The sequence below is a fragment of the Anguilla anguilla genome, chromosome 15 (genome assembly GCF_013347855.1).
Source record: "Anguilla anguilla isolate fAngAng1 chromosome 15, fAngAng1.pri, whole genome shotgun sequence".
NCBI classification, from domain to species: Eukaryota; Metazoa; Chordata; class Actinopteri; order Anguilliformes; family Anguillidae; genus Anguilla; species Anguilla anguilla.
Window position 1 is genome coordinate 24,654,573 of NC_049215.1, and position 23,038 is coordinate 24,677,610.

The window sequence follows — 23,038 nt, forward strand, 5'->3', positions numbered from 1 at the left end:
AATGGAAATGGAAAATTATTGGTTCTACTCCAGCACATTGGATTTGAAATTAAACAAAAAAAATGAGGTTAAAGTGCAGACTGCTTTAATTTGAGGGTATTTACATACAAATAGGGTGATCAGTATACATAGTCCTCCATTTTAGTTTAGAAAAATTTTTAAACCTTTATTTATACAGAGAAATCACATTGAGACACTGGGTCTCTTTCAATGGAGCCCTGGTGAAAAACAGTCTACCAGACAAAAGGTTCCAAGAGATTAAAATTAATATATGAAAATTAACAAAAAAAGTGAATAAATAATAAAATAGAATAAAATAAATAATTAAACAGTTTAATTCAGTCAGAACATTTACATTCAAAGGTAGCCAGTTTCTTAATCAGGGTCCTGAATTGGCCCATGGTAATCAAAGGATACAGTTTTAATGTGCAATGTAACTCATTCCAGGCATGAGGAACACTATATCTAAATGTAGTTTTACCCAGAGTAGACCCACGGCACCTGGAGAATCAACCAGTCCTGAGAACAATATGGGTCTTTAAAAAAATAATATTAATTTTAATCCAAAAATTAATTGGATAATTAATTATAGTCAGTCAGCTGTTTCTTGGCCAGCTGTCTGCCTTTGCCTCGTTAGTTTATTCACACAAACACTTACAAACGGTCTGGAATTCATCTCTCCTCCCAATATGTGAAACATGGTGGAGTTAGTGTTATGGCTTGAGCATGTATGGCTGCCACTGGAACTGACTCGGCTATCTTCATCGGTGATGTGACTGCTGATGGCCGCAGCAGGATAAATTCTGAAGTGTACAGAAACATTGGCTCAGATCCAACCAAGTGCCTCAAAACTCATTGGACAGTGCTTCACCTTAGAGCAGAAAAATGACGCCAAACATATTGCTAAAGCAACAAGAAGTGAAATGTTCTTGACTGGTCAAGTCAATCACCCATCCTGAATCCAATTTTACATTCACTAGCGGAAAACAACACTGAAGGCAATATGTCCCAGAAACAAACAGGAACTGGAGATGGCTGCAGTACAGGCCTGGCAGAATATCACCAGAGAAGACACCTAGTATCTGGTGAGGTCTGTGGTTTGTGGTTTCCGGCTGTCATTGAAGCAAAGAATTTGCAACCAAGTACTAAATATGATGACTATTTATTTCAGATTATGGTCATTTGTCCAATTACTTTTTCTCCCCTGAAATAGAGGACTATGTATAAAAATAGCAGTAATTTCTCCTTAGATCACCCGATATGGATGTAAAACTCTTCAAATCAAAGCTGACAGTCTGTACTTTCACCTCATATTTATAGTTTTGTTTCAATACAATGTGCCGGAGTACAGAGCCAAAGCAAAATCTGTCACTGTCCCAGTACTTTCGCATTTAACTATACTTCTATAGATATCTAAAATATCAATCATAGCTCACAAAAACTGCCAAGGCCAATCAAAAACATACACTAAACCTGCAATAATATTAAAAAAGGTGAACTATCCTTTTGAAGCATATAATGGATTGTCTGCTAAACATTTCACAGATAGAAACTTGTTCAAGTGTGTTGCTTAAAAGTTTGTTCTTTGTGGATGTTGGCAGTGCATTTTGCTATGTTTTCCCTTTCATCGTTGTCACATTTCCGATATCAGAAAGCATTTTCAGGTGATAGAGGAAATAACCACATTCAGCAATTTCACATCACCAACCACCAACCACTGCAATTTCTGCACATTTGAAATGTATAAACAAGTGTATAAATTGTGTTCAAATAAGTCTTTCAAAGTGGGCTTTAAACATACCACAGAATAATACTGTGTCTGAGATTGAAAAAAGGAGAAGGTTGTCTTTGGTTATTGATTGTTGGTGAGGGTCAAGTTACAGCGTGTTACCCTGCTGTGATTCTTTTGTCATTCACACTGGAGGTATCACTCTGGGAGGAGGTGTCAGGTTGGGAGGGTCTCTTGCAACTGTTAAGACTGCCATTTCAACTGTGGGCCAGCTGTATTTTCAGTGGAGGAGTTTGTTGTTGGACATGGCTGGTATGCTAACAGAGACTGCTTTGAAAAGATGGCCTTGGAACATGCCGCTTCACACATATGGAGCTTTAATATGTAACCCACTTGTTGCTGGTAAGTTTCTTTTTTTCCTCACACACCACACTCCTACAGTTTCTCAGCGGTGCCTGTATTCATGTGTCCTGACCTGCCTTTCTAATGCGTAGGTGATGGGTCTTTATGCCATAGTGTTAGATGGTTTGGTACAAAAGAGAAGGTTTGAAGAAGTGCTGCTTTCAGGAAGGGATAGGGGTATTTTTAAGTCAAAGAGAGGGAAACTGTTTTGGGAATTACTTCTGGAGTTTACTTGATTGGATAAAACATGAAAACCGGTTATCTTTCGATTTAGGAAAGTGATGGTCTTGGGAAAGGCTACACAGATTATGGGTTGGCTTTCTGGAGGTTTCCGCTGAATATCCCTTGTCCTTTATATTCAAACGCTCTGCCCTGACCGGAACCAAATCTCAGTTTGCTATCATTTTGTTGTCAGAGGAGCCACATTTGGTGTGCTCAAGGTCAAAGAGTTGTCTGGGAAGGTTGCCTGATTAAATATATTTTTTAATTTCCCCAGGATCCAGTGCAGATCACTCTCCCATTCATGAGGCTGCACTCCATGGCCGTCTGCTGTCTCTCCGGAGGCTCATTGGACAGGTAGGCAGAGGGTTGCCCTGTAATGGGGGTTGGGATGTAGTGCGCACTCCTAAGTTCTCACATTTATAATTGCCACTTTGTCAACTGGTGGACATTTTTTGAGTGTTCAAATACATGTATTTACTCAAGTATTTTGGCGATGCTTTAACATTGGATAAACACTGTTTGATTTTCACAGGGGTTCAGTGTGAATGCTGTAACCTTGGATGGAGTGTCTCCCTTGCATGAAGCCTGTTTGGGAGGCCACGCGACGTGTGCCAAGTTGCTGGTGGAACACGGAGCCAATGTACGACAGTATTTAATGAAACAGCCGCATTTTCGATCGGCTGAAATGCTTCCTGCGGCAGCATCAGATGCATGGGTCAGTTTTAATTAAGCTTCTCGTTTGCGCGTCTGTCCCCAGGTAAACGCGGTGACGATCGACGGCGCTACTCCACACTTCCACGCCTGCTGCAGTGGCAGCGCAGCCTGCCTGAACGTGCTGCTGGAGCACGGCTCCGCCCCCTCCCCGACACAGTCCTCGCCCATTCACGAGGCTGCCAAGCGAGGTACTGCCACTTTGCTTTGCAAATTAGGTGACATTCCAGCCAAAAGAGATCATTTTGAGAATATATGCTGTAAAACAGTCATTCTGATTTCATTTAATACCTTTTCACATGAAGGACAGTATGCCTTTCAATAATGAATTATATCTGAGATTTTCCCACAGCTGTATGTCACATTAAGAAAGCTGAACAAGATCCATGTCCCTGTCAGAGCGGTTTCCTGTCGTTCTCACCTCAGGTGAGGCCACAGCATACCTGTGGCCTCAGCTTTGTGCACCAATGGTTAATGCTCATTATCAAGGTGCTCAAGGGTTAAGCAGCAGACGGCTTCTTTGCAAAACAAAGCCTGGCCCACTGTGAAAGGGGACGCAGCCACCTCACACCTTTTGCTTGGGTATTATGGGCTAGCAGGTCACCATAGTACCCTCCCATTCATAGGTTTGCATTAGTTTTCAGATGGGCACTTCATTTCACCCCTTGTTGCATAATACAGTTACAGGCACAATAGCTGACCTAGCATAGGCTAACAGGGGGCAACATTCCCACTGAAACCAGGTGTGGCACTACTGTTACATATTTATTGTTTAGAACAAGTGTGTTGTTTTGGTAATGATTACTGTGTTTCTGGCTTATACGTTTACAGGTGCCTTTTGTGCACACTGTTATCAATGTGTGACACATCAAATGGTCACCAAGCATGCTAAGGCCAGTTTGGTGCTTGTGGGGGTCCATTACATTTCACAAAGTTTTGTTTTCACAAAGATTTCAGAGTGCGTATGCATATATTTCAGTTAGGACATACTACAAAAAGGATTCTAAACATTAAAAAAATGAAAAATTCAGCCGTCATGCTTGATGTATTGCTGGATATTGTTTAAAATAATGCAAAAAAAGAGTGTATGCAAAAAGTGGCCTTTATAATCAGTCTTTAATTCAAGAACGTCTGTACTAACCAGGTCACATGGAATGCATGGAGATTTTACTGGCCAATGGGGTGGACATTGACCTGGAAACCCCCCAGCTTGGAACCCCACTGTATGCCGCCTGCACTTCAGAGAGCACAGATTGTGTTGAGAAACTGCTGCATCTAGGTGGGACTTTTCTCTCACACAAATTAGACACCATAAGCATAAGCTTTGTTTTTACATTTATTCAGCAGATGCTGTAACATATGCGACGGAGCTGGGAGTGAGATCCCTGGGACCTGCAGGATTGTGTACCGCTGATGTTTAACTTTGTGTCCCTGCTCACAGGAGCCAGTGTCCATTTGGGCCGGGCCCAGGACACGCCCCTGCATGCTGCAGCTCGCAAGAACAGCGTGAGGGTGGTGGAGCTTCTCACAGACTATGGGGCAGATGTTCTGAGACGGAATCACATGGGAGAGAGGCCCTTGGACATTGCAGCACCCAACGGCCCTGTAGAGAGTACACTGAAGCTGAGAAAGGGTATACCCATACACTACACATACACATACACACACGCGCACGCACGCCACATCAGCAGTGTTGCCATGTCCACGGTTTTACTGCCAAGTTGAGCTACTGAAGATGAATGTGCAAGAAAAAAAAGAAAAATCAAAGCTGTATGTAGCAGTTTTTGACATATTTTAAAAGTGCACGGCAGGCATGGTCAGACAGTCTATTACCCCTTCCCCCATCCCTGAAAGGCAGTTTCATCTGAGGGCTTGGTTCTGACCTTTGTGGGTGGGTTTTGAGAGAACATTGGGCCAAAAATATTTCTCTGATCTGGAAAGACTAAATTTGAGCCTGTCAAATACCGTATTTTTCAGTCTGAGGCCAGCAGGTATTTGGGGAGAGAAATGTACCAATTTCTTTCTTTTGTGTGTCAGCAAATGAAAAACACATGCTGTCTAACATAGGTCCTCAAATTACGCCCACAAAAAATTATGACAAAACAATTCCGTTTAGAATTTCTATTAAGACTGTTTCATGAATGGGAGGCCCTGCAATTCACATGTTCATTGAATGGAAGGGCTGTTCATGTCAGAATAGCAAGGAATTACAGGTATTAGACTGTTTTTATTAGGAGGGTAGAGCAAATGACACAGCCAGTTATTTATTTACTTATTTTCTTTATTGTGTTAGCAACCATATAATTAGCACCATGAGCACGCTAATGTGTCCAGGGGCCTCTAACACAAAGCAGGGTGACTGAGTTAGCTGGATAACTGCGCTGAATAAAACCCAGAACCCTCCCAAACCTGGAGGATGGACTGAAGTAAAAAGAGCTGTTTCAGGTTCTATGGATTGCATTGACAAGTTCTCACCAACTGCAAGTGATTAGGCCTACATTAGCTTTGTTTAACTGTTATATTGGTGATACACATTTTGGACACACGTATCATATACATGCCCCCGACACACACTCCGCTCTCTGTCTCTCAGGCCCCCTCTGTCTCCTCCAGCTGCGCCATAGCCATTACATTGCAGGCATTTTAGCAGATGCTCTTATCCAGGGTGACTTACATGACTAACCCTGCTCTCTGTGCCCCATGCCTCTCTAACCTCAGCTAAGCCACTACCCTGTCCTCTGTCTCCTAGGCCCTGCTTCTCTGCCTCAGCTGTGTCGGCTCAGCATACGTGACTCCCTGGGGCGAAGGCGACTCCATGCGGTGTCCAGGCTCCCCCTGCCCAGACAGCTGAGTGATTACCTGCTCTATAGATGACCCCTCCCACCTCCCGGCGACCCCCCTCTCCATCTATTGCTGCTTCTCAAAAGCACAGTCACTTCTCTGTCTTTTCTTTTGAGGGGCAAAAACATTTTGGCACATTGTTGTCGTTTTGTATTTGAAATTGTACAGATTTAAATTTTATTCACTTGTTTTCTGTTGTTTGATCATCATTAAAAAGGAAATTCAGATAAGTTGTGACTGTGTGAAATCTCATTGCGTGTTGAGCAGATGCTTGTTCCTCTATTTCAATCTCTTCATAATAGCAAAGATTTAAAATTTTTATAGGTCTCATTATTGAACAGCACAACATATGCCTATATGAACCATCAGTACCAAAAATCCTAATGAATAATGGCTAATAACCTGGTCCCTCAGCTAGGAAATATAAGCTTGGTTGAAAAAGGTACATTTGAACATGTTAATTTCATAGGATGCAACAAGACCTACAAAAAACTGGTGAAGGGAAGACAAATTCCACGTTCTGGACTGACCATTGTAGTTCACAAGTAGGTACCCAGAAATTTGAAGGTGTAGAAATATTTTCAGCGGGTGGTCAGAATCCCTGAGTAGCACCTGATCCTCATTAAAGAGCCCGTCAATCAATATGCAATATCAAATCAAAGTTTTTTAATGCATTTCACAATGGATTTGTCACAAAATGATTCACAGTTTCCCCTGGTCTAACCCCCCCATTGAGCAAGCCAGAGGCAACAGTGGCAAGGAAAACTCCCTGCAAGACATGCAGGAAGAAACCTTGGAAGGAACCAGACTCAGTAGGGGAGGCCCATCCTCCTCAGGCCAGCACAGGGTGTGGGTTCAGGGTGTGGGTTTAGGCTGCGCTGTATGAAACATCCGTAGGTGGCGGTCCACGGCTGGGGTGGCAGGCTACAGCGATGGATGTATGGGGGACAGACAGCAGGCTGTCTTGGTGTGACTTGGAAAAGTGCAGTTTTCCCATTGGTGGGAGTGGGAAAGAAAGAAAAGAGCATTAGGAATTATGGGCAGAAAACAAGATTCAGAGAGTAAAGTGGGAAACATAAACCCTCATCAGGAGTTTCTCATAGCAGCATAACTATGATGACCGGGACAGTGAATCCACCCAGGCAAGGCAAAAAACCTACCCACCCCCCAAGAGCCTGCCTGTGAAACGGGTCACAACTGTTGAGAGATGACAGTAGGTTAGTCTGTCGCTGCATAATACACTGTGCCTCCAGCTCTGTATCTAGAGTAGGACTGATAATAAGCTTCACTTTAAAGGTGCATTTCAAATCTGGACTTCCAACAGAGAGTAGGAGAACTCAGAAAAGGCTTTACCACCTGTCACATTCTTGATAATTCCCTGTGACTGCTAGATAACCAGCATCTTGAGAACAATGCAATCTTTCAGGCTTGTAAGGCTGAAACATATCTGATAAATATGCTGATGCTAGTCCATTTAAGGCTTTAAAAGCATAAACTTAAAATCAGACCTATACTTAATTGGTAGCCATTGCAGTAATGCTAACACTGGGGTAATATGTTTGTGCTTATTTGTTCCAGTCAAAGTATGAGCCACTGCACTTTGAACTAGGTGGAAACTAATTAGACTGGCTGGATAGCAGCACATTGCAGTAGTCTAGGCTACACATGAAAAAAGCATGCATCAATTTGTCAATGTACTATAATAAGAAGTACCTGCAATCACATGCAAAGCCCTTTTCCAGCTGATTGATTTTCTTATTGATCTTCTGGACACCCTACTGTCACTTTTAAGCTGTATAAAACTTTGAATGACCTTACGATACTGATTAAATTGTTCACAACTTTATGGTAATATTAGCCTGATCAAGTTGCTTACAGCACTATGAGCCTGATCAAGTTGCTTATAACCTAATGGAACTGATTTGCTAACAAATCTTAAGGTAATTTGAGTCTGACAAAATTACTCATGAACTCACAGTACTGATAAAATTTTTCACAAACTTATGGTGCTATCAGGCTGGCAAGAATATGCAAATCTGATGGGTCGTCTTTTTGCTGACTAACCACTCTAGTTACTTCTCCAGACAAAACTTTTGTAGGCAAGACTCCAATTGTAGGCAGCAATTCAAACATAATTCTGGCAAACCAGCTAGAAGCACAAGATGTAGATCTAGACCTCAGAAGTGATGTTGATCAATGTGTATTGTCCCTGTCAAATAAATAAATAAATAAATTAATTAATTAAACTTCTCTTCCCAGTGAAATCATCGGCGATCAACACTAAACTCCCACTGACCTTTGCTATGGCAGATGATGCCCACATGCTTTGCCTCAGGAGGGAGCCGAAGCTTAACCCCCCCCCCCCCCCCCCCCCCCACCAGCCAGCTCCTCCACACCCCAGGCAAATGCTCATTAGACCACAGAACAGAGAACACAAAAGGGGCAGATGGCACAAGGAAACCCAAATGAAGCCCACAAACTATGTCATAGTCCTGCAAAATGTTCACTGAAGCATTGTTTAAAAAAGACATTGCACAGAGTGCATCCCACAAAGCAGCCCTAAAGAGGTGGAGAATACAACACTACAGTTATTGCTGCCATTATCTGAATGCTTGGAGTATAACTGTGCTTTTGGATATATGAAAAACACCTGACTGGCACTTCCAAAACCAAACCTGATTTTCCTAAGAGTTCTCCAGGCCATGTACAAGCCAAGCCCAGACATGCTTACCTTCAGGCGCCAAGCAGAAGGTAGCTAGTAAGCCAGTATGACTGGTAGCAAATAATAGGCCAGGCTGAGTCACATTTAACATGGTGATAATGTGCTGGATCATGATCCAATAAGACTATGTAGTGCTGAAACAGTACCCATGTAGAGTCGCAGCAGCAAAAAGAAAGTAAATGGCCCACAGTTTGTTGCTACATGTTTATGAATCAAGGCGACTCCAATGCCGCATTACAGGAGAAAAGACGACTCTTTAATTGGAGAGGCGGCGCAGGTTGGTGCTGTGGGGAGGTCTTAGTGGGCACTTCCCTGTTTGGTCCAGGATCTGTTGGCGGAGCCACTTGATCTCAGCCCGCTGCAGCCGAATGATCCTCTGAGCCTCCTCCTCAGGGGCGAGCGTGGTCGCTGGAACGCTTGGCGCACATGCGGAAGAACTAGACTCTGGCGCTAGGAAGAGAACAGCTTGTTTCAGCCATGCAAATTCCTTTCCTCTGCACCACAGCGGATGTGTGGAAAGCATTTCGCTATAAATGCTGTACATCCAGGGTTCCGCTTAGTAATGATTGCGACGAGCTTCAACCCTTCACTTTAAAGCACACAGATCATGACAAACATAAAGGCAATCTATTCTTAACTGATGCATGACCACTCAATAATTTCTTATTATGCACATAATTGTGCACCTTAATTTCCCCTGAAGCACTACAAAGCCTCACATTTTAATTCTTATATTTTGTCAATGACCAGGGTATTCATGCAATTGAAATTATCCATTTGTATTATTAAATAAGGAAATACGAAGGAATACGTTACTCTGTACTTTCGATACTTATCAGTACTTACAGTATAGTGTATAGTGATTCTCTCTCCGTTTATTCAAGCAGCAGTCAGGGTGGGAATGTTGTTACCACTTAATATTTACCCAAATATAAGAAGGATTAATTATATAATGAAAGGGCTAACATGCTTCTATATATATCGCTGGCCAGGGCCTATCCTCAACTCCGACTGGCCTTGAGCAAAAAGCAAAACAGGACTATGCAGCTGGACGGTGGGATAAAAAAAGTCATAATGAGGTGAGTGTCCTTGGTACTGAGACACGCAGTTACAGAGCCTCTCTGGGAGTGTAAAAAGGATAGTTGTAAATAATGCCTGTTTAGTACAATGCTGACTTTGGTGGCAGGCATACTCCTTCTGCAGAAATAATATAATTATAATAATTATAATTGAAACGTTATGTTTATGTTTGAAACGTTTTCCTGACTGGGTTGTCTATCATAAGACAAGGGTGAATTTTTTTCTTCAACCCAACAACAGTAAGGAGGTGAGTGCAACAGGAATAAATACCTTCAGTACCAAAGGAATTGTATGACTTTGTCCTCCTGTACACTGACAACTGGTTCTCATAATCATGGACTGTTTCTTGAGAGACCTTCAGCTCCCTTCTTAAATCATTAAGCTCTTTGATCAAGGTGGAATCATCCTGCATGAAGGAAACATGAAAGCGCAACATTAAGTACCACGACTCATGTCATAACCATGTTAGAAATCTGTCAATTGCTTTAATAACTCCCAAATGATGTCAGACACTTGTACTCAGCATATTTCATATAATAAAGGAATGTACAAGGTGTCCTTGTCTCAGGGTTATAACTCCTGGTTGATTTGCCAATTAACCACATGGCTGATTTTATCATCTGTTTTCTAAAAGCATTATTTAAATCGTAGTACATCTCGAAAACACTTTCAGAAAATTTTGTAAGACCAATGAAGGCAAATATCAAAGATAGCAGGGGTGTGAATAATTTTCACACAGGTGAGCATCCAGAGTGAAAGCCTCCCGTTGGTTGATTGCATTCAGGGCATTAACCTGGTTCTAGTAGTCTCTGTCTCTCATACCTGCATCCATTTGAATTTGTCAGTGCAGTGGGACTCCATCTCCTTTGCCAGTTTCCTCCGGAGGGACATCACCACTTTCCTGCCAACTTCATCCCGTTCACGCCCATCTTTCAGCTTGCCAAGGTCTTGGCGTAGGACGTCCTCCTGTAAAACAATCAGTCTCTCACCCTTCACTGCTCTGTAATGAAAACTCTCATACATTTGCATTTGTAAGGTTAATGCATGGATCAAGTTCACCAGGTCATGCAGAAGTAGAGACCCTTGAAGTGTTCTAGACAGGGCTTGACACAGTTGCTGATGATGCTGGTGCTCTCTAGACAACATATAAATAAACAGCCCTGCCTTTGTAAATAAATACAATTTTGGAGTTAACAATACTGTGAAACCTCGACTCAACCTGACTGCCTGAACCTCAACACGGAAGGATCCAAACTCTTCTCTCATTGATATAAATGTATCTTAACATGTTCATATTCTCCAGTGCATCATGTGGACAATATATTCATGTTTGCTAAGAAATGAGTATAAGTAGTTTCTTAAACTCACTTACAGCTACAAGGGCACATATTACTCACATCAGACTGCTCTATGTAACGACCCTGCAGCTCAAGTACACTTTCTTTCAGCTTCTTGGGGTCCTGTATGAAGTCCACACAGCTAAGAAGGTCAGCCTTGAATCTTTTCACCACGGTACTCATATCGCATGCCTGCAAAGAGAATGAGGGGAAAGGATGAGGGGACCTGTAGAATACACGTCAAACCCCGCACTGGTTTATCAGAGTAAAATACAGGGATTATCCCCTTGTAGTAGGCCCCCTTAGTAGTAGTATTAGGTCCATGGTTAGTGTGATATATGGGGATTATCCCCTTTCAGTGGGTCTCTGTGTCAGTGTGATATACAGGGATTCTCCCATATTGGTGACCCCATGGCCAGAGTAATAAACAGGAATTGCTTTAGGCCCCTGATAAGTGTGATACATAGCAATGATCCACGTATAGCAGTCCCCTGGTCTGGTACACACCTTCTCCATTGCTTGCCGCATATCCTTATCTGTGGCATTCAGCTTCAGTTTGAGCTCTGCGATGTTTATCTCCAACTGGGAACTCTGCTTGCTGAACACGGCCAGTTCCCCCTCCATCTACAAATCAAATGCATTCAATTATCTGAGGCTTGTAAAAGGATGCGTTTTTCCATAAGCAGCCAAACGGCAACGAGGTGAATTTTGTGTTTCAGCATCCACTCTTCGCTTTAAGCACAGACGAGGTCTTGGTCTTTACCTGCTGGATCTGTTCCTTCATCTCTTTGATTATTTTCTCTTTGGGCTCAATCTGTGTTGTCAGTTCTTTGACCCGGTGGTCCAGAATGTATTTCAGTTTTTCCAGGTCAATGTTCCTCTTCCTCATTTCAGAAATGTGAATTTCCTGCAGTGAGAAATGGTCTTTATATTCCTGGACATGCAGTGCCAAAGGGGGGTGTTTTACTGTGCAAATCTTTTCAGATATTTGATCATATTCCATTGGATTCTTTTTGAAGACAAAATTGGATATTCCTCCCCTGTGCTCTGAACATAAACTCACCTTTTCCTCAATATTTTCATTTCTCCAAACAATTTCTTTTTCCAGAGCCAAGATATCTTTCTCCAGATTGCTGATCACATTCAAGCGCTTCTTCACCTCTGCCTTAAGTCTCTCAATCTCCTTGTTTTTGTCACTAATCTCTTTCTGCAGGCAATTGAACTACAGGGACAAAATTCATTCCAAGTTTATACGGAGAAGTACTGAGAAATAACATTTACCAAAAAAAAAAAAAAAAAAAAACTTTAGTTATTTAAAGAAACAGCTCTGTGTCAGTTGGCCATACTTGTAAATACCAGCCAGGCATTATCTATAAATGTAGATGCAGCCAAGCAGGCATCTTCATTTGCTTCATAAACACCAATAATCTCATAAATGCTGTGAACCAGTATCCACATACGTACATACTGACTTCTTTAAGCTTCCATAGCCTTCCTTATTCTTTCCTTAACCACTCAAAGCAAAGGGAGGATTTCCAGGGGAATGGATCGGTGTACCTTTTTCCTCATGATGCCAGCTTCGTCCTTGTACTGGGTGCTTATTTCCCTCTCCTCTTTTAACCTTGTCTCGTACTTGCAGCGTATGTCCAGGATCTCTTTGTCGGCATCCTGCTCTATCATCTTTATCATAAGCTCATACTCCATCCTCTGCTGCTGTGAGTTGTGTTTGCACTGTGGTAGAGGACAGGAGAATGAGATAAACTCATTTAAATTGAAGGATGGTTAAGGAAGGAATGGAAGGAAGGTTCAGGTCAGAGAGGATTATTAGATGGTGGTTTGTGGAAGTGTGTTTTATTTGACACGCCTCCTTTCACCATTCACCCACCTCCCTGCGTCTCACAGTTTGTTTGAATCATTGGGGTCACCTTGGACCAGTCTTCACAGTGTTGATGCGACTGGTTTGAAAATAGTGGTTGCATCCTGAAACCCTAGAGTGGGCTAATCGCTCTAATGCTCCAGTGCCCTACGAGCCTGGTATGCTAGGCTAACTGCCTGCCCGGGACAGCAGTTCTCACCTGCCGAAGCTGGAGCAGGTTCTCCTGCAGCGTGGACTCATAGGACCCGGTCACCTGCTCCATCACTCGCCTGTGGCTGTCCTCAGTGCTCTGCAGCTGCAGCTTGCACTCTTCCAGCTCTTTCTGTGACTGGAGCTGCAGCACGTGCGAGGTCTCGTACTCCTGCCCCAGCTTCCGCTGCATGGTAGAGTCTACCGGGGGGGTGGGGGGGACAGAGAGAGCTGGGCACTCCAAGAACTGCCAGTAAAACATGTCTTCTTGCAAGGTACAGAGACAGAGCATACAAAAAGTGCACAACCTCTGAATACATGCAAACTCATATTTCAAATACATGAGAAACATGGTTGTTTTTGTTTTTCCATTTGACCATTAAAAATACACACAAGATGCATTAAGTGTATGCATTAAAACACCACAGAGGATGGACACAAGACAGCCAAGGACTTCTATCCACTGGGGTCCTTCAAGTGACTTTTGATGAAGGCAAGGAGGCAAGGCAAGTTTTCACAAAACTAATTGCACTTAAAAATACCACCTAGCATACCAGTGGATGGAAGAGCCTATGGGTGTTATTCATTTTTTAAATAACTGATAATGAGCTCTTACTTAAATCCTGGATCACTCTTGCATGCTCTTCCCCCACTTCTTTCAATAACTTGTCATGTTCCAGCGCCAACTTATGCTTTTCTTCCTTAAGAATCTACAGGGAAATTGTGAGATGATCAAGTTAACAATAATAAAAAAGATTATTTGATGGCATTAGTATGGACAGTCTTCTATACAGTAATAGTGCTGTGAGGCTTGATGGAGTCATCTGGTGTTGGCTTTCCAGCTCACGTTGTTCTTTTGCTCCAGGGCCTCTATCTGCTGAGTGAACTCATCGGTCATCTTTTTGAAATGACGCTTGTGCTCCATCTCCATCAGTCGTAGCTGGTACTGCTTCTCTGTGTTCAGCACTTGCACCCTTGCATTCAGTTCCTGCATGCTGCAGTTCTGAAAGAAGGTTTAGAGAGAGACTTGTAGTTCCTTCATTTTATGAAGACATGGAACACTGTATTTACGCACATGGTTGTCAATGCAAATGGTCTATATTGACAAACATGTTCCCCTGTGGTTTAGAGTGAACATATGTACCTTATCCTCCAGGTCAGACTTGGTGATAAGGATCTCCTCCAGGTAGCACATCTTTTTGTCCCTCATCAGACCGTACCTATTCCAGATTATCTTCCAGATGAGCAGAGAGCCGTCCTCTGATATGGTCAACAAGAACTGGTCATCAAATGTAACGGCCATCTGAGGACACAGAATCTCAGCTCAATCTTAACTGAAGCAATCTCACAAATGCAGTGGTCATGTTTATCGTTTGAAAATCAAAGCATCTGCATTTAACTGCAGTCACATAGTTAAAGTGGTTTGAAAGGGAAAAACCAACAATGGCTGATCACCACTTGAAACAGGCTCCCTGCAACACAGCCAGTACACCCAGTGTGGGGGGTGATTGACTGAGTCTGCTTCCTGGGAAATGCAGACCTGAAATACAATCATTGGGATGTGACTACTTTCACTGGCTGTTAAAAATCAAAGCTTGTATCCCACCAGCTTTGCTGGATCATGCATGTACCACGATTGAGTCATTAAACAGACACGCACCCTGGTGATAGCTCCAGCATGGCCTTTAAACTCAAACAGTTCCTTCTGGTCTGACAGTGGGCAGCTCATGACAGTGACAGAGCCTGCAGACGTGCCACAGAACATCACTTTCCCTTCACGAGACAAGGCCAGAGTGGTGTAGGTCACAGTGTTGGCTGGTACTTCCATGATGATCTGTCAAACAAAACAACAGCACTGACTGGTTTTGCAAACACATTCGGACGCACTGATGTCTAGCCAATGGAATACCCAAGGCTGAAATAAGGATAAACAGCAATGTACATGAGATCCTTGGGCTAGGAACATGAATCTAGCTGTTTCAAATTGTCAGAACATCATTAGGACTGAGAAAAAAAAGAGATAGTACAAAACTGTAATTCATCTATTAAGTTGAATAATAGGTTTGTTAGCTATGCTATAATTTAAAGGAAGGCTTTAAGAATAGACACCAAAACACTTGCAAGTGAAGGTTTGTGAGTGAAGTCCATAGTCTTTACTTTTAGTCCCATGTCATGCACAATCTAACGTGATAGATTAATCTATTTTTAAAACATGGAATGCATGCATCACTGAAAGGGGTTTTGCAAAGGAAATCGTGTTTAAAAATCTCAATCCATCACTTACATGATGTAATGCAATTTTTCCACATAAGGGTGACAGGTATTCAGTTGGGCATGTGATACAGAGGTTTCACGTTTTATTTCTAGATGGGGGACTGGGTGTTACTTTGTCAAGTGTTCTACCTGAATTACATCATGAAATACCCAACAGTATAAATCAAGTGTGTGCTCTGGTTTTTAAAAAATCTATTTATTCAGGTGAGGCCACCTGAATGTTTTTGGGGTGACCTGTCCAACAGACAAGTGTCTAAAATCTCTAATTGAAAACAGAAGATAAATGTCTCTCACACACCTGGCTGTTTTGGATCTCTTTGAGAGTGCAGTCTGTCCCCACTGCAAAGATGCTCTCACCATCAGGGGAAATGCAGACGTTTGTGTACAGGCAGGACTTGTGCGCGCACTCCGACTCCAGCTCGCCGCTCTGGGTGTCCCATGTGTACACGACGCCGTCTGTGCCGCATGACACCAGCTTGCTGTCGTCTTCGCTCCAGACGATGTAGCGCAACTGTGGCACAGCACACGAGACGGCATCTCAAACGCGTCCTAAACGCCCTGGCCACCTTCTGCTGTTCGGGAAGCAACTGTAGAGTGCTTTCACCTTTAGAACGGGGTTAATTAACCGTGGTTCTGCGGAGCCATAGGCTATGTTGGTTTTCATTACCTTATACCCAATTGATTAATAATCCTCTTCATTTCTTTGGAGAAGAATGTTTTTCAAATGTTTAAGTCAGCATTCTAGAACTCCATTGCTTTCAATTACCAGTAGTGATTGTTACATCAGCATTATAATGTTCAATTAAGAACATCCTAATAACTTCTGTGATCTTATTCCTTAAAGGGTTAAAAAGCTCACCTCACCTCACCTGTTCTTTTGGATCTGAACAGGTGGGATGTATGTACAAAAAGGATAACTGGCTTTTGAACTTCCAAAATGAGTTATAGTTTCAGAGTTGGTTAGTTGCCTGACTGAACAAAGTAGATTCCACTCGACTCTGGGGTATGTACAGCAAACAGTTTTAATGTTACCAACTTATCTGAATCTTCTGAGCCTCACCATTGCATTGTGGTCTGCCAGGTCCATGATGTTTTCACATGATGCTGTGGAGTAAATATGAACAGTGGCTCCACTGATGGCTGCAAACATGTGTCCTCCATTGCTAAAGGCACACTGAAGGGCAAAAGCACATAATATAGTCACTAAAACATACCAACCTTCTTTTAACATGGACACAGCCATCTGAAATGACAACACTTATGAAGTGACCTGACTCAAGAATGATTCCGTGGTTTTTGTACAAAATTCCCACAGCAAGTGCTGATAGCTTGACTGATAACATCTACAGGGGCTCTGGTGAGGGTGACCCCTTTCCCCTCTGCAATTTGGTTTATCATAAGAGCCTATCACAGTTTAAAGCTAGATCGTTACAACATTAAACCTTTTGAGAAACAGATTACATACATCTGTAGACTTGCAATACATTATTTTTGTACTTCATGAGGGCAGGCTTTGATTCTACAGACAATATTTGGCCCCTGAAAGATATGAAGAACATAGTCTGTCCACTCTGAAGACACTTTTCTTCCACGTATTACCAATCAACAACCACAAGCATAGCTTCCTTTCTGTCACGTGGGAAAATTGCTTTGAAGCAGTGACCACGGGTATGCGGAGCCCACCTCTGTACACCCTCTGAGGCTGAATTCCTTGAATATCCTGAAGTTGTCAATCAGCAGGTTCATCCAGCTTAGCCTCTTGGTGAAGGCCACCATGATGGACAGCCCAGAAGGGTGGAGTGCCACACTGTGAGGCTCCTCAGGAAAGCCCTTATAGAGCTCCAGTGTGCTGAGAGGGTAAGCAGATAAAAAATAATGCTATTTATGCTTTGAATAAAAGGTAATATGTTGCTAAGAACGTAACATACAAAAAACATAAGCTGATACTGAAAATGACAATTACTACTATAATAAATATGAGAAAACAGGTACACTCCTGTGAAACCTGAAATCAGCATATGCCGGTCCATTTTATCTGATCCTGTACCAAATTCAGAACATAATTAACAGATTCATATTATAAAATTGTGATGTCCAGTTATTAAATCGGAGCCCAATCACCCATATAACTGATGATTCTATGCAGCCTTTGTCACCTTCAACACACCCCCCAGGGTTTTGATTATAATGAAATAACTGTTTTGATGGTTTAGCCGTAAGACTGTAGTATATGAATAGCAGGCACAGTTCAGGCTTGCACTGAAGCCCTTAATGGTCCTGCTTTGCCTGCAACATTTACACTTAGGCATTTAGCATTCTCCAGAATAACTTACAAGTGCATCTAAGACTAGCAGAACAGTTCTAGACCTATAAAATGAATTACGCCACAGCCACACCTCAGTCAGCTGTGGAGACAAGAACTAGTACGAGATGCGAAAAGTATGCAAAACTGCATATTATTAGTGGTGGTATTGACTCAGTACATATATTAAATGGATTAGTGTAAAAAAAAAATGCAAGGACCTGCATGGTTTTTTCACAACACCTACAATGCATCCTTTAGTAGAGAAGGGAAGCAGGGAAAGGAGCCAGGATGTTGTCTGGAAATGCCTTACTTGGTCTTGAAGTTCCAAACGCGCACAGAAAGGTCCAGAGAGGAAGTGGCGATGAGTGGCTTGTGAATGCAAATGGAGAGGCTGGTGATCGTGCCCCAGTGGAAGGCATGGGAAAGGTACTCAAACTGGGCTGGCTCCCCCGCCTTAAGAACAACACACAGGGAAAGCCTGGTCAGGCTTGATTCTTGGACCCAACTCTGGCAACTTCTTGTTACAATGCTGATAGCCCACCATACCTTGCTCATTTCTATAGAGATCAGGTTGGCACTATAGAGCTGGCCACGGTCAGTGCTGACGGATAAGGCTGTCTCTGTGGGACTAATGCACAGGGCGACAATCTCCTGCATCTCAGCCTGGCTAGGATCATGACTACAGGTGTCTGATGGGATCTGAGGAATATACGCAGAAGCACTAGTGACGTCAAAGGCATATATTGATAACCAAACATGTGAATTCCATGTTGCTGATGTTATATGCTGTTCATATATATATATTTTTTTAAACCTTGCGTGATGCACTTTGAGATATTTATCTACTTCACCGCAGCTTATCAAAAAAAAGAAAGAAGTCATTTTGCATTTGACACAGGTTTGGCATTACTGAAATCTGAAATGTTTGAGCCGAAGCAGAGACCGGTACCCGGATCTCCCTGGATTTCCTGAAGCTGCCTCCATCATCTGTCCTCTCAAACAGACAGACCGTTCCGGGCCCAGCTGAGCAGGCGAAGCCTTTGGAATACGCAGCAATGGTCGTTACACGAGGCTGGTGAGCAGCCACGCCCTCTTCCTGCTTTGTCTCCTGTGATCTGAAAGGCAGGAAACGATTCCTTTGAGATCTCCCCTATTTTCTTTGCCATTATTTTAATATTTTCCTCTTTTATGAAGTTTTGGGAGATTTTTATTAGATTTGCCTTAAATATGGCATAAGAAAAAAACAGATGGAAAACAAGATTCGAGAAGGAATGAAAAAAAGAAAAGATATAAAGTGACTGCTTATCTGTTACTATTTTTAAACATTTCATATGGAGTGAAAGAAGTGATTGCACACTTGTGCTTCAGCGAGCATCTCAGCACCTTTCTGAATCCAGCATCGAAGGCTTAGTCATCACACTCGTTTCCCAGTACAGAACTCCGGACTCGAACCCCATCAGCCGACCAGTGTCTGTGCCCACAATAATCTGGCGTGCCGAAACCCACTGGTGCGACAGGAAGTTGTGAGACTCCATATTCTCCAGCTTCTTGATGCTGGACTGTCTGAGCTCTCCCGCGATGATTTTGAAAAGCTTGAGCACCCCATTTCCACACACACAGATCTGATTGTTGTCCTCTGGGCAGAAGCTCACCTGCAAACACAGGGATCTCACAGACTTTGTGCACGTGCACTACTGTAAGCATCAGGTAAAACTGAATTTCTATTTCATGTCTTGAACCTAGTTCAAATGCAAAACTGCAACAGTAGGCAAGAAACGTGAATGTTTCCATAACAACAAGCTATGTGAGTAATGGTAGCCCTGCTGGGCGAGTCCTCTTTTAACATAAAACTACAACACGAGGCTTCTGTTGGTGTGTGAATCTGTGATTGACATTTCACCTGGTTTATGGGGTAGGAGAGTCCACCGCTCTTCACTTTGACTATAACCGTAGGCTTGTGCAGAGTCCAATAGAAGAGGATCCAGTCCGGTGGTCCTGACTGGCCAATGAGGTAGTTACAGTCACTCGAGAAGGCCACAGAGACAAACTCCTGCACAGGCGCATCTTCCACGAATAGGACATGCCTCTTCCTCTTCTTCTCAAGCAGGTCGTACACTGTGATGGTGCCTTTCTCACTGCGCTCGGACACAGCCAGGTAGCGGCGGTTGGCACTGATGGCCAGTGCTAGCATTCCAAGGCTCTTCTGAGTTGCTAGGAGAACATGCTTGTAATAAACTTTCCCTTCTTTAGTTTAGCAAAGCTGGGCATTTTAGGCATGTAATCCTGTACAGTACAGACTACCGTTTCTCCCTGTTCATCTATATTAAGAACCTCAAATGTAAGGTTGTGAGATTGAACAAGCACGTTAAACAATATTATAGAAATTGAAAAAAAAAAAAAAACTTTCAAAGGGAGTCATTGCTTGTGTCTTCCTTTCACCCATATCATCGCAATTTAAGAATCCGTCTTACTGTTATTACCATTTTATTTTTAAAGCTAATATATTTATTTATTTTTTGTAGCTAATATACAATACCTGTAATGAAATCTTGACATTTTCGCTCAGTGTTGAAGCAAACACAGTTGTTGCCAGAAGGGAAAAGTATGTTTTGCTCATCCAAATAAATCAGGCCGTTAGCCACCCCAGTTTGCACTCCAAAGACGAAGTGCGGCTCAGCGTCGGCTGCAGACATGCTGCGTCACCTGCCACTAGAGGCAAAATATTATTTAACAATCTACGTGTAATAAAGATACATGCATCATGGCACACCACAGCAGTTATTCATACCACAGGGCAATAAAATGCTGCATGCCTGTGCAGAGTAAAATGTCCAGTGTCAATTCAACCCTAACAGTGTACATATGGTCCCACTCTGACCAGTGCAGGACCATAATTTAACACTGGACATTTTACTGTGTATTAGACAGTCATTTCGTTTAGGTAAAGTATGTGGCAATGTATAGGTAACTTTTACTTACCTCTTGCTATAACGCTATAATATCTTCATTTATTTCATAGTTTTGGTGCATACAGAGCTAATAATCCAATCGGCCATCCCGTTAAGACTGACCTGGTATTCGTGTGAATTGAGATTATAACGGTATTTCAAGTACAAACTTTTGTGATGCAAAAAAAGAATATGGTTGTCTGCAAAAAGCGTGGCCATTCTACTTTATGACGCAATTAAATATGACGTATGAAGTCATTCCAGACAAACAAAATTTAACTGGATCGGAATTCAACCGACTATGGAAAAGAGCCAGCGTTCCATAAAAATCTTATCCTATTTAGAATGGCGTGCCGGTCCGTTTAATAGTTTGGTCTGGTGTAGGCTCCTTCAAATGCGAAGACATTCAGCTCAAATCCTGACAATACTTAATGCTCGTTACACAAAAGAAAACATGACAAACGGAATAACATGTACGCCAAATAATATCAATGGCAACATCCCTTATTACTAGCAAGGCACGGGGGCGTGTTTAAGTTAAAACGCTGTTAATTTTCTAGAAAAAAGAAAAGAAAATAACGAGTCTGAAATACCGCCTCAGGAAAGAATACCAATGTTTCCCCTAAATGGAAATGAATTTACTGAAAACAGTATGGTTTTTATTAACAAATTAAATCGACATGTTATATCAGATAACATATGCGAATATGCTAATAAATCTAAAGAAATAAAATAAATAACTCTTAGCTTAAAACATACTCCATTTAATTCATTCACACCAAGGAAAGAATGGGTTGGAGAAACTATTTTGCAGGATGTTCAAAAAAAAGGATGAAAGGATGCTGTTGTGAAAGGGTGAACGGGTTGTCATGGTTAAAAAAAAAGAAAAAGGATGAAATAACTGTCACTTTTTTTATCGAGCGGTCATGCAGCCTATGACGTACCATCTGCTGTGCAACCTTGACTTTAAAAACTGGGATCTAAAATGCTGGGCATACAACAGCAACAAAGACTCATTCTTTAACGCCATTTCAACCAAATATATATTTGTCATTTTTGTCTCTGTATCTCAGATTTTAATCAAACAATACAGCTCCAATAATGGTCTGAGACATCCACAGCTAACTAACATCTGTAGAATGTGACAAGCGCTTCCATGGCTTGCAGTCGCATTGTACTCTCCTGGTTTGCGTGTTCAATCCCAACTCCCCCCCGGCCCGCCACCCCCGCAAACGCAATCTCTTCCCCTCCTGCGATTGCAATCTTCCCCAGTCCACAAATGCAAAGCCCCCCACTAAAGGGGAAACAATACGTGATTTGAATCCACCGAATGATTCAAAATGTTATACTCATGTGATATGAGGTGTAGTTGTCTTTCATGCAGGTAACTGGGTACCCTGTACTTAACAGACTGAGACACTCGCTTGCATCTGATTGACCTCATGAAACAATTCTTAAACTCGGCTAGACATTAGCACCATCTGTGCAGTGTATTCACCAAAATATAATGTATATGCTCTCAGAACAAATGTTACATTTTTCATATGCACTAGTACTTACACTTTGATTCCTCAGGTGTGAAAAATCTGAATCAGAGCTTGACCAGCATGAAATTTCTTTCATTAAAAATGTTTCTGTGTCTCTATATGTTATTTAAAAAAATACAGCTTAAATAATGGCGTGAGACATCCACAGCTATCAAGCATCCGAACACAGTGGTAAGCACTTCCATGGCTTGAAATAGAAAGCTCATAAATATATGACTGTGAAATGTAAATGTCATTGTGTGATCTTGATGGAAACAAGAGCCTATTATAACCTGTAGAAATTTCACTGAACTACAGAAATGAGTGGACAGACTGATCTTGAAACCTCTTAAACATTTTTCAGAAATACTGAAACTAGACAAGGAGATTTCTAACTTTTGTTAGCTCTGACATATAAGTCTAAATATGATTTATGACAATATATGATGATTCAAAATAATTTTAGTACAAAATACTGTATCAAGTACCTTGTTTTATATTCCCATACCCAAGCAGCCAATAATGCTTTCAATTATTTTTGATCCATATAATTGAAATACAATTACATCAGTCCTATATTGATCACATGGCTACTTTAGCCTAGATTTTTTTTGCCCCAATTTTGACTACTGAATCATGTGTGTGTTGGTCTGATTGCTGTAGCTGTAATTTTGATTGGAGAGTGTGCATGCACACTCACTCTCTTCTAAGCACGTTCTGTCAGCCACCAACATCTTTTCACTATACAGCCTGTCAGCTGAGCAGCAATCAGTTGGATGAGCTGACACTTGCAGACTACCAGTGACAGAGGACCAGTCTGATGACAGAAATAGGATAGGACAGAATGAAATAGAATAGACTTTTATTTTTCCCAGG

At 42.0% G+C, this 23,038-nt stretch overlaps 2 protein-coding genes across 2 annotated transcripts; one reads left to right on the forward strand and one right to left on the reverse strand.

The window, feature by feature from the left end:
* The first annotated feature begins 1,908 nt into the window (after nt 1–1,908).
* On the forward strand, nt 1,909–6,135 carry asb11 (ankyrin repeat and SOCS box containing 11). Its single transcript, XM_035393062.1, has 7 exons — nt 1,909–2,131; nt 2,628–2,707; nt 2,886–2,993; nt 3,111–3,255; nt 4,209–4,343; nt 4,506–4,697; nt 5,814–6,135. Exons 1-7 carry the CDS (start codon nt 2,035–2,037, stop codon nt 5,936–5,938), a joined length of 882 nt encoding a protein of 293 aa, XP_035248953.1. The 5' UTR covers nt 1,909–2,034; the 3' UTR covers nt 5,939–6,135.
* A 2,180-nt stretch (nt 6,136–8,315) lies between these two features.
* On the reverse strand, nt 8,316–20,712 carry LOC118214386 (cilia- and flagella-associated protein 57-like). The gene is made up of 23 exons (XM_035394301.1): nt 20,668–20,712; nt 20,225–20,397; nt 19,589–19,899; nt 19,072–19,340; nt 18,638–18,803; nt 18,235–18,387; nt 17,999–18,141; nt 17,067–17,232; nt 16,444–16,557; nt 15,682–15,894; nt 14,770–14,943; nt 14,246–14,412; nt 13,957–14,104; nt 13,726–13,819; nt 13,120–13,310; nt 12,602–12,775; nt 12,108–12,266; nt 11,808–11,951; nt 11,552–11,668; nt 11,105–11,236; nt 10,530–10,673; nt 9,978–10,113; nt 8,316–9,077 (listed from the first exon to the last, which is right to left on the reverse strand). Exons 2-23 carry the CDS (start codon nt 20,379–20,381, stop codon nt 8,884–8,886), a joined length of 3,666 nt encoding a protein of 1,221 aa, XP_035250192.1. The 5' UTR covers nt 20,382–20,397; nt 20,668–20,712; the 3' UTR covers nt 8,316–8,883.
* Between the last annotated feature and the right edge of the window lie 2,326 nt (nt 20,713–23,038).